The sequence below is a fragment of the Xiphophorus hellerii genome, chromosome 15 (genome assembly GCF_003331165.1).
Source record: "Xiphophorus hellerii strain 12219 chromosome 15, Xiphophorus_hellerii-4.1, whole genome shotgun sequence".
Taxonomy (NCBI): domain Eukaryota; kingdom Metazoa; phylum Chordata; class Actinopteri; order Cyprinodontiformes; family Poeciliidae; genus Xiphophorus; species Xiphophorus hellerii.
Window position 1 is genome coordinate 8,144,626 of NC_045686.1, and position 12,315 is coordinate 8,156,940.

Here is a 12,315-nt window from a genome sequence, read left to right on the forward strand (position 1 = left end):
CAAGCAAGCAGCATCTTTTGCGTCAAAAAAGAACAAAAACTTAATTACTTTGACAATTTTTAAATAATACTATTTAGGCTGCAGTATAAATATGCCTCAATGCTTTGATGCCAAATTTCTACAAAATAAGAGACATCACTGCAGAAGATAATCTCAGGCAACTTATTAACTGCTTCAAGTACTGAAAATATGGTTGAGAGAAAAGAGAACATCCTGCCTTGGCCTTGAACGTGTTAGACATAAAGTCTCATCAGTCCACATTTTGTTCACACGCCCACCATCAGACCACTCTGCTGCTGCTGCTGGTTCCTTTATATCTAAAGTCGGGCATGCTCCACACCCTCTGCGACCTCTCGTCCCGCTCCACCCCCTTCTCCACGTCCTCAGAGACGGTTTTGAGGTCGCTCAACCCCGTCCCGTTGCCCACCGCGGCGGTGAGGCCCGTCGTGCTTCCAAATGGGTTGATCTTGATCTTCGACCTGAAGTTCATGCTCATGGCTCGCTTGTTGCTCCACTGGCGAGCCAGCCGCTGCGCCTCCTGCTCCTCCTTCAGCTGATCCAGAACTTCCAGCAGGACGGCCCGGAAGTGGCCCGACACCTCGTGCGGCTCGGGCTCGTTGGCCTGCATGGCATCCCTGAACCTGTGAGGAGAAATGAAGACATCAGGAACTGGTCAGAATACAAAAGGAGAGAAATCTGGTGGTTAGATACTCGTTCTGATTACTTGATGTGTCGATTTGCTTAATATTCAGTCTTGAAGAAGCAGTTGGTGCTTAAAAAGTATTGTCATGTCGCAGCTTCAAACCTTAATGTATTTAAAGTACATTATAAGTTATACACTAGCCTTACCTTTTTTTTTATGGGATAATCTCATAAACAAACAAATGTGCAATAAAAATCCTTCCTCAGGCAACAAAGCTGAAAATTTTCAATATTCAACTGCCAAGATGAACTTTTTTTCAGAATAGGAAATGACAAATAAAGCGTACTTTTCCATTTACTTTCAAACAAAAACCAGTTAGTAAAATTTTAAATAAAGGTCAAGACGATACTAGCAGAGTTAGGGTCATCAGTAGAGCTGATTGAGAAGTTTGCTTTTACTCAACAAATGTGTAAATATCACATTCTTTTAAAGGTGATTTTTTTTTTCTCAGGGTGGAACAACATTAATATTTCTTAAAAATTTTAATTTTAGTGTATATGCTAAATTTACTAGCAGCATTTTCTTATGCATACAGACTTGAAGTTATACACTGGGCTAAATATATATGCATACATACTTGTTAGTATTTGAATAGATATCTCTAACTAGACACCAGTCCTGCATAAATTCTGACTGGATGTTTGACTCCTGACTGTTTAAATCAGAAATAGCAGGTCATTCAAATTATGTGGTTTTCCTAGAATGGACCAAGCTTTTAAAAAGTTCATTAATTTTCAGCTGGATGTAGATCAGAGCCAAACCAGAAGTTTAATTTACCTCAAACTACCAACTAAACTCGTGAAACCTGGTTACCATTGGGTGTTTCTGACTGGATAATGAAACCGAAAGATTCATTAAAACTGGTTTTAAAAAGCATCAAACTAAAATTAAGCTCTTGGATTAGCCCAGAAATCAATTCTGATGACAGTTTGTGGACTTTTTTGTAAAGCAAGCAATTTAAATGAACTATAAATATTTTCACTAGAAAACTGATCAAAGTTTTTCCAGAAGCTTATTGATGGTTTCAAAATGTCTGTGGTTTCTCTGCAACTTGTCAAACTAATCTTCATTCAAATCTTATTGGGGACTTTATATTTACATGAGCCTGTGTGCACAGTGTAATTAAGGAAAGAAGTTTAAAGAAAACCATAGCCATAAATCTGAGCTTTACCGAGTTAAAAACTTGAAAACAGGGTTCACATACTGTCAAGTAAATACAGCGATCAGCAGTAATCCATAATCTCAACCACAAACAAGAACAGGATGAGTCACAGCTGCCAAGGTGTTCTCATTCAGGTAGATTTTAAACAAAACAGAAAATTAAACCTACTCACACGGTCCTATTAAGCGAAATTCTCAGCCAGGTTTGAACAGAAACATTAAAGTGATGAGAAACAAGGAACACAACATCTCGGGATAATAGTTATCCTCCCACCCACCTGTGTGAACGCTACACTCCTGCCAAGCTCCCAATTACCGCTCTGCCTCCCCACAGGAGATGGCTTTGCCTTAACAAGGCTTTAAGCGCAAGTTGCTTCTTCTGTTATGTGATATTTCTTCTTAACTCGCCCAACTGCAGCAGTTCTAAGAACAGAGTATTTCTTAAAATTTTCCAAACCCTTTGCCCTCTGTTTTGGCTTTGCGGTATTTATGATTTACCAATTACATCAGAAATCACCTTCATTTGAAGGCTGAAACATTGTTCTATTCTCTTATTGGTAACAAATAGGTTAAAAGTTTATAAAAAGCAAACTACAACAGGTTTGAATAGTTAATGTTATAATAACCGGTAAACAGTGAATAAATGAGCAAAAACAACATGGTGCAGGTGTTGTTTGCTCTAACAACACATCTGAGACGGCAGCAGCTTTCCAAGAACAGGTGGCGAGGTGAACTCAGAACATTTCTACTGCAGATTAACGCCTGGCAGACGACAGAGAAGAGAGCCACAATGATCAGTTCCCTCAAGTAATCTGATGCTTAGAGTTACTTAAAATGTTTCTGTTTATACAGGAAAAACACCACTGGATTTTTATTTTGTAGCTCATCAGTTGAATTTCCCATTAATAGAGTTAGTTTCAGGCGTTTGGAAACTAACATTTTTTTTGGCACAAAAATGTTTTGTCATTTTTGGCACAAATACTTGTGTCTCAGCAACATGAGAGTATTGTACTGCAAAAAAAATAATAATAATAAAAGCACTGATAAAAGATCAAACTCTATTTTAACTAACATTAAACATGTTTTCATCTTCATGTATTATGGTACTATATAGACAAAACTGCTGATTTGTTAAATAGTTTTATCAATGCTTTCTGTCCTTTCTGGCCCTTTAAAGACATTCTTGATCTTGATTTAACTTAAAATGAAAATTAGTTTGACACCCTGAAGGTGTCAAACTTTTTCTAGAAAAAATATGGATTTCAATTTTTTAAAATTCAAAAAAATAATTTTTATACATTTTAGAAGTTTTTTTTCTAGAAAATTTCTGAGATTAATCTCTAAATTTCACATTTTTTTGTCAAAAATTTCCTCTTCCTTTATTTTTCTATCCACAATGGCCATATATGTCATCATAATAGAGAAATACCCCAAAATACTTGCAGCTGTTGCACCAAAAAGTCTTTCTAAATAGACTCTTGAGTAAGTACAGTACAAACTTGCGTACCATTACCGTTTTTTTTTCTAATTTGTAAATGCTGTAAACAAAACCAAGTTTCAGACAATCACCCAACCTTATTGCTGATATTTTTCATTAGATCTCGGAATGTTTATTTATTTTGCAGCAAAAAAAAAAAAAAAGCCGTTGTAAAATTTTGTGGCATTTTTTGACTCCCTTACTTGAGGATGACCAGGCCGCAGCAGGAGGGCGGCACCTTGGAGCAGAGGTCCTCCAGGGCCAGCCTCTCCCCGGTGCTGATGTTAAAGGAGGAGCGAGGCGTGCTGGCCAGCCAGCTGTAATCCACCCCGGTCTTCAAGCGCCGGTACTCGTTCTCCCTCCCCCTCTGCAGCCGCTCTGCTTCCTTCAGCTGCCAGCTGAACTCCAGCATCAGGGTGTCGGAGACGACGTCGGCCGGGTCCCTGCGGGGGCTCCGCTGGTACGGCTCGCTCCAGTTGAACCAGGAGGCCATGGACCTGCCCTCCGTCACCGTCTCCTGGAGGATAAAAATGATGGAAAGTTACCACCTACTGTACATGGTTTATTCTCTTATTGGCAACAAATAAATGCTATTTCCTTTTCTTTTTTTTTTAACCCTTGGAAAATCTGTAGCATAAAAGTTACAGTTCTGATTTGCTTTTCACCGATCTCAACTAATTATGTCGAAGGAGTTGAGATACAAAAGTTAAGTTTTAGGGTGTTCCTATTGGTGAACATTTTTCATGGAAGTCTTATAAAAGTTAAAATATCCAAAACCATTGTTGTTTTAAATAAGATAAAGTAATTACTGAACAAAAAGGCTTTGCATATTCTGTATAACTTAACTGATTATTCTATATCTGACATGTTGTGTGGAAGTAGTACCTGTAAAACATATATAGATTAGAGTTTTCTTTTAAATTAACAATGATTGAATGCAGCAAAAAAGTGCTTTGTGGTCCTATGGACACCTATGGTAAAGAACTATACAAGTGCAAAAAAATTACCATTTCTGAGTTAAATAGCTAATTTTATTTTGATGTGAATAGGGAGATATTCTAAATTTATTCCTCTTTCTGCTCCTTTTCATTCAGGATTTCTTTTAATTGTTCCATGAACTAGTCATATTCATTATTGAGTGAATGAAATCAAATATAAAATGAAAATGTTTTTAAGAGTTTACTATAATCAGGTTTATAACTGTTGTTTATACAGCTATTGGCCGTAAAAAAATTTTTTTTTAAAAACCTGAATTTTTGTGACTCTTAAAGTAATTTGTCACAAGCAAATCAAAACTTTAGGAGCTCTGTACTGTTAAAGTGATGGTTGCTCTCATGCATTATGGTCGTATTTACTATGGTAAAATTCTGGCAAACGTTGCTGCGGGTATTTTGCCGTAAATCATACAATTTGTTTTTGTAACACTGCAGAGAAACGCCTTCTCCAACCCAGAATGATAGAATTTTGTTCATGCCAAACACTTTTGTTTAGCTTTTGCAGGTTGTTTTTAACACATTTTCCTGGCAGAACCTTTTTCTTGCATGGCATTAAGTGATGAACACCATACAGAGTAGAGTAGTACAGGCTTTCACTCCTGAACCACTTCCCATGAAGCTCTTAGTGAATTAGAAAACTGGTATCTCAGATCTAGTAACCGTAGCAGCGATTACTCCTCATATAAGGTAGTTTTGATGCTAATTGAGGAATCCTGGAAGATCTGTTAAGACAAAATGACAATAATCAAGAAAAGTGCATCTCTATTATAAAAATCAGCCTGCTGCTTGTATTAGAAGAGTGATTTCAGCTGGACTCACAGCTTCACCTCTGCTTATGATAAAACTGAAAAGAAGATGTTTTAACGAATAGACACTTTTTAAAAATATGCTAATGCAGAGCATGAATATGCTTATAAATTTTTTTTAAAAGGCCTGTGACTGGAAAATTGTTTTGGCACAAATTATTTAAATCTTATTACATAAAAAATAATCATAAAATAAGCAATTGTGTTGGTGTTTTTTCTTTATTATTATTGCTCTAATTAATAGAATTTCCTTTATGTGAATTTTAATCATCTGACCAAAGTTCAACATCCTCCTTTTTATCCTCCAGTCTCTTTTTCTTCAACAGGTGTTGTATTTGCTTACAGCCATAATCAAGCCTTTCAATTGAGATTCTTTTGTTAGCGCAGGAAATAAATAAATAAAAACTGGAGTGCAGGCAGCTGATTGATGTGTAATGACTGAGATGAAAGGTTTAATCAGGTACTACAATCACTGTGCTGCTCTATGTTGAGAGCTACAGCCTCTGATTATTCTTTGTGATGGTAAAAGGGTGAAAAGCAGTAGAGGTTTGAGCAATCTGTCCTGTTTTTAGGCATGAATAAGTCCCAGCACTTAGAATATAAAGTTTCTCTGTTGTTTTCATGAATTCTCAATGTAATCTGAAGACATGAACAAAACTCCTAGATGTGTTTCCCTACAGCCTGTCCTCTTTTCTGTCTTCCTGTCATGCTCATGCTGTCGTCTAAACCACAGCTGCTCTTCACGCTTCACTCTGCTGCATTTTTTTGGGCTTGCAGGTCAGATTATCGTCAACATGCTCAGCTAGAAGGTTTCCAAACAGACGAGGTGAGATTAGTGCCGCAGCCGCAGGTTTAGCAGAGAGGTGACTGACCCGTAAATATGGCGGCAGATCATCAGATGCCTTGCTGTCTTTTCATTTCAAATCATTTGAAAATCTGAACCAAACACTGTCCAGCATCTATAGAGTGATTTATGTAAAGTTTTTCACCAAAAGTCTGAGAATCTGAAGGATCGTTTTTCATTGTTTTGTGATTTGTTTACTTGCATTCTTGTATACATCCAAAAGGATGGCAAGAAGATCTCCAAACAGACTTCTTAAACATTATAAAACATCTACAAAATTTTTTATTTTATTTCATAGCAAAAAATATGTACTATTGAGGAAGCAAAGTTTTTTGTCTTTATTGTCAAGCTTTACATTTTCTTGCAAATGAGAAAAATAGTGATTCTTTCCCTTAGTTGCCTCTAAAATATTTTAGTAAACAAGTAAATAAATAATTCAATTCAGTTCAACTTAGTCTATTATGAATATATTATATATTATATATATACTGTATATATTCATATATATATATGAATATAAATAGTGCCATTTCAAAACAAATGCTGTGTCAAGGAACTTAGCAAAAAATTCTTTCAATTCAATTATATCATAGTTATTATACAGTACACTATTTTTCCCTTTCTTTTATTTTATCTTTTGTTTTATTTATATATCACTGCTTTGCTTAAAAGACTAAAATCGTCTTCTAGCAGTTTTTCTAGTTTTCATTCTGTCTGTTAATGTGCAAAAAGTAAAATTATAATAATATTTTGAATTGCAAACGGCACATTGTCGTTAATTAGTTATTCAAATACTGAGCCAACTAGTCATATCTTGCAACCTTTTGCAAATTTTTCATTTTTAACATAAAAAAAAAATCAAAAATCAGCAAGTAACTATAAATAAGTAAATCAGTAAATCAGTCCATCCATCTCGAGCAATTACTGCAAAGATTTACTTTTTCTAATTTTCCCTTTCTAGTTAAAAAAAAAAAAAAAGCTACAGCACCAAACAGGAAATGGGCGAATTTTCATAACACCGTCCTGTTTTATTTTTCATTAAAAGAAAGGAAAAATATCTTTTAAATCTTGAAATAGAAAATCACCTTTCGTTTGTTTGTTTTTTTCTTTTCTTACCTTTGATTCTTGTTCTCAGGTTTGCTGTCCGGCTCCAGTGGGAATAAAATCACAGAGGGAAAAAAGTGTCAAAGTCGTCGGACATCAGCGAGGCAGCTGGGCAGCCTAAATGAAAACCAGAGACAGAAGAGAGATGCACTCTCTCTTCCCTCTCAGCGTTATCTCCACCTCTCTGAGCCTTCCTCTTCCTCGTGGTCTTCCTCCTCCCAGGAGCCTCTCTGACCTGCCTTTACTTGTTGCAGGAGGTTGAGGGCACCATCTCCAAGGGGAGGCATTGGATCACGGCCCCCGACGAAGTGCTTATGCAGCTTTTTACGATTCGCCGTTGCCATAGCAAAGCTCCTAAGCCTATTTGTCCGTGATAAGCTCCATCAGCTGTAAGGGAGCTGGAGAGCGATGAAGAGGCAGATAGTGAGAGAACAGAGTGGGCTGAGCGGTGAGATGGACAGAGAGACAGAAATCAAAGAAATGTTGCTCTGAGGATGGAGTGAACGAACTGATGGTGGTTCAGTTTAGTTCAGTTTAGCAGCGAGAGGTCACCACGCGTGAATTAACGAGCATCTGCGGTCCACGTGGCTTACAGCAGGGTCAGAAATGTGTGAACCGCTTCAGGAAATGTGTGTGTGATACAAATAATCGAATCCATTCTGAATGTGCAGTTGATGTGTAGGTGGATTTCAAGGTTTTGTGGCTTTACTCTGCGTGTAGGAGGGAGTAGCTAAGCTCAGACTCTTTCTCTCTTTCTTTTTTACTTTCAGCACATTTTCACTGTAACCTGAAAAATCCGAATCCCATCCTTACCACAACAAACCTCCTCTTCTGTTTTCTCGTTGGGTGACCTCCGAACTCTGGACAGTCACGAGAAACACTGAAAACATCCAGTTTCACAGTAAAAAAAAAATAAAAAATGTTTCCGATTGCAAAATAAAAGATCTACAGAATGCATAAAACTATTTTTGTCCTGACTGAGCTTCATCTGAGGAAAAAGGTCAAAGACTCAGAAGTTATCAGTGTCTTAGAAATGCAGTCAGGCAAAAATACAACATTCACTGTGGTTAGTGATCATAAGACTTTACTTTCTTTCTAGTTCTGAACAAAGTACTGCACTTCATTGGATAAACCTATATCTATATTTGCTTAGAAGCAAGTATATAAACATTAAAATATTCATAACAATTCTTTGTATTTATTTGAAGCTCATTAGGGCTTTGAATGGATTAGTTAGATGTTTTATATCCATATTTATGGTGTGTGGGAGAAGTTTTCATGTGGCAGTAAATTTATTTCATTTACACAATTCACTAAATGAAACACATTGTGTAGATTAATTACAAACCAACCAGTGCATTCAAGACTTTGTTTATTTTAATTAAGATGATTTTCCACTAACATCTAATGAAAACTGAACATTCAAGATTAAATTTAAAAAATAATGTACAAAACGCACTTGATACAGAAATGTTTATCACCTCTATGTGGATATATACAGTATATAGAAACTGTATACTGAAACAGTGAGGTTTTAAACATAGTTCCTGCCATAATTGCTATTTATTCTGTTTACAAAGTACCAAAGTAATTAACTACAGAATGAGTTACAGTTACTGTCGGTTTTCTCTTACTTTTGGAGTAATGGCTTCTTTCTAGTCCATGTTAGCATTTGTTTCATTGTGAATAATGAAACTCTTATGCCAGCTACAGAAACAATGTCATTTGTTTTTATCAGAAGTTTATCAACCCATGACATCAGGAAAAGTCATCTTGGTTTATTTTGAAATTAATTCTTGGGGAAAATATTTATTAACTTACTTTAGAATTGAGCCAATAGTAAAACGTTTGGTAATCCAAACATTTAGTCTAATTTCATGTCAAGTTGTGCATCCCTGTATGGAAACATCTGGTTTCAGTTGTAAATACAAATAATCTGACATTGCATCAGACTTGATTCTGAAGTGTAATAAGTTTGTGACAAATCTGCTGTGTCTGTAAAAGTGAATAATATGGACAGGCAGCAGAAAGCTGCCTGGAGGTGACAGATGGCCAGGTAAGCAGCCTCTGTAATCCAAACAGATGACAGTCTTAATCCTCTAAAGTGATTCCCTCCATCAGTGGCATGCTGCACTCGCTGCTGGGGGGGGGTCTCTGCGGTGCGTCATCAGCACTGATGTTATTCCAGAGTTTTGTCAGATCGGCTACGTGATCAGATGCATGTCTCTGCTCCTCCTCACATGATCATATGTTTATCACCTTCACTGTGTGAATTGGATCATCAGCAAAACAGAAACTGCTGAATCGGAAGATTTCTGGTTTTCTTTTCATCCCTGGAAAACAGAAAACAGCATCTGAAATTAATTCATCATGGTGTGAAGTCCCAATTTTAGATTTAAGGATTAAGGTACATTATTAAGAGGACATGTTATTATTTCTTATTGAGTATGGGATGTGTTAAACTATCTCTAGTTGACAATAATTCACATTTAAACTGGGAGGAATTCAACTGGGATGTTCTCCTGTCAACTTAGAGCACAATTTAAAAATTGTGAGACCTTTCTAATTTATGCTTTTGTTGTTAATGCGGAAAAAAAGAACCATTGTAAATGTCAATGACATTTATAATGTAAACCATTACATATGAACTGAGCTAAAGTATTTGATATTGATTAATAACATCTGTCTTTCTGTTACATAGAAAAAAAAGTTTGTTGTTGTTTTGTGTGTGGTTTGAGGAGTGGGAATTAGGCACAGAAGAAGAACCATTTCTGCAAGCATCACCTCTAATTGTTTGCATTGTTAAGATCTGATTCTCTGTTTTGGAGACTATTTAACAAAAAGATTTTAAAAAATAAATAAATAAGACAGGAGCTTTGTTCCAGCTCTGAACTTTCTGAATGTAATCAGGAATGTTTAGTTTTTACCTTTGCACAGAGCTCTTCATTCTTTTTTTCACTGTTGATCCAAAACAATTTCAAGCTGCAGCAATGAAATTAAAGACATTATTGCACAAAAAGCCAAATTGTTCCCCGTCCATTTCCGCTAATGAATATTTTTTATTCACTCATCCATTCTGCATGGACAACATGAGTCTCTGAGGCTCGTCTACTCTTAATGTGAAGATCTTTATATCAGTTAAGCTGGAAGTTATTTCTGCAGAGGATCAACAAGTTGACCAGAGGCAAGCAAATCAATATTTTTGTTAAAAAAAAAAGTTCTAAATATATCTACTTTTAAATCTTGCATGCACTTTTTCTGATGAAATGACTCATATGTTATCGTGTCAATGAGTCAGCATGTCTCAGACTGAAGAACATAAAGCCTATTGATCGCCACGGAGTAAACAACTGCAGGAGCACGTTGCATCATCTTGTGAGGTCACAGGATCATCACAGCGATCATTTTCAAATCAGATCAGATCATCAAGAGTTTAACATGGTGCCTCAGGGTGACTTTGTTCTGAATACCAAACTAACTACAGTATATATTAACAATATATCTTCTAAAATGTGTTATATCTTTACATTCATTTTTTACACCTTCTAGCAGTAGTAAGAAGGAGAAAGAATTTCAATTTATCACTGTAAAATAAAATAAAAAATAAATACATTTATTTTTTATATTATTGGTTATATTTCTTTTTCACATTTTCACAATTGTATTGGAATAAATGCGTTTGGTTTTACATATTCCATACTTTTAATTTTTCCCTTTAAAATAAAATATTTTTTTAAAAAGTTGAATTTTTCCCAGCTCCTCGATGTTGCACTACGCCAACGCACCACTAGGGGGAGGAAAACCACCGTCTCAGCTCCCGAAGCCCTCATGAAATCTACGAAAAGCTCCTTTTTTAACAATCTACCTGAAGTTACAACATGTGGTATGAGTTTAGCAGCTGTTGGGTGGATACAAAGAAGCAGCAGGAATGAAGGTTCTTGTTTTGGGAACGTCACATTTTTTAAAATAAAATACAAAGACCTGATAAAACAAACAGGTCTTTGTACCTTCTGCACAAACATAACTGCACATGCTTGAACACATCCCCACTCCTAGAAGAATCCGAAACAGAGGTGTCTCTCAGTCCCAGCAGGACTCTTTGAGCAGCAAATTAAAAGACAATAAACGCTTCTCTGGTGAAGGATCAGCAGTGGAGCGTTGTGGCTGGGTGCAGACGCTGTGAATGTGCGCGTTGTTGATTTTAGGCCAGTTGAGCTCATATGGACACATTTTGAGCTTTGTGCACTCGACACTGAGAGGCACTGAGTAACAGTCACATGATTAGCACAGCAGAACACAATGTTACTGTCTCGTCTTTTTTCTCTGTTATGTAAATAATAGTTGGCCTTTTTTTTGAGATAAAGGAAAATAAAACTTTAATGTTCATTTAATCTTTTTATTTAATTGGTGAAAAAGAAAAAACTTGGTAGAGCTGATATGCCAATAGATTTCCGATGCTAGTCCAGTGCAAACATTCAAACAGACTGCAATGCCACAATAATATGGCAGAGTAATGAGCACTGTGGAGATGTGAAAAGAAATAAAAGGCATAAAAAGTTTAGAAAGTAAAAAAAAAAGAGCCTCAAAAAATTTGTAATCTTACTGAAAGATGCTTTTCAGAACGCACGGATTTAATCAGGTTGATATTTTGCAAAGCTAAATGTAACTTCCCTTTGTGTGTGCATATAAGTGAAATTGTTAGAAAGAAATAACAGAAGGGACAACGCTGTTTATGTCTGGTCACGTGATGTCTGAGCTGGAAAACCAGCTTTCTGCCCACATTGGTAATTTTATCCAGCAAATGTTGCTTCTATTCTTCCTTTGCACTATAATTTCAGGTTTTGTTGTTGCACATTTGTATAAAGTTGGGATCTGGGCTGCACTGAGTAAAACAGAGAACTACCTAAGTTAAATTTTTCAGCATCCACTTTATTATTTCTGTTGATTTTCTTTTTGACTATTAAATTTCACATTCTCAGTTCTTGGTGGTGAGGGCAGGATCAGATTTATTTCGTAGTAGAAGCTGCAGAAGTGTATAGGCATGATAGCATATCTCTAATATTTTTGCCCACCTGGTAATGATTTGTTGAAAGCCTTTCTATCTGGTAGTATTGTGAAAATATTTAGCTTAAACATGTTTTCAGAGTCATAAATACATCTCCAATAAGGTAAGAAATCATTGTTTGTGTTTTTTTATGAAGACCCATTCAAATCATAATAAAACT

At 36.1% G+C, this 12,315-nt stretch overlaps 1 protein-coding gene across 1 annotated transcript; it reads right to left on the reverse strand.

The window, feature by feature from the left end:
* Positions 1–280: 280 nt before the first annotated feature.
* Positions 281–8,208, reverse strand: rd3 (retinal degeneration 3, GUCY2D regulator). The gene is made up of 3 exons (XM_032586059.1): positions 7,103–8,208; positions 3,545–3,858; positions 281–641 (listed from the first exon to the last, which is right to left on the reverse strand). The coding sequence occupies exons 2-3, from the start codon at positions 3,832–3,834 to the stop codon at positions 281–283; spliced, it is 651 nt and encodes a 216-aa protein (XP_032441950.1). The 5' UTR covers positions 3,835–3,858; positions 7,103–8,208.
* Positions 8,209–12,315: the final 4,107 nt, after the last annotated feature.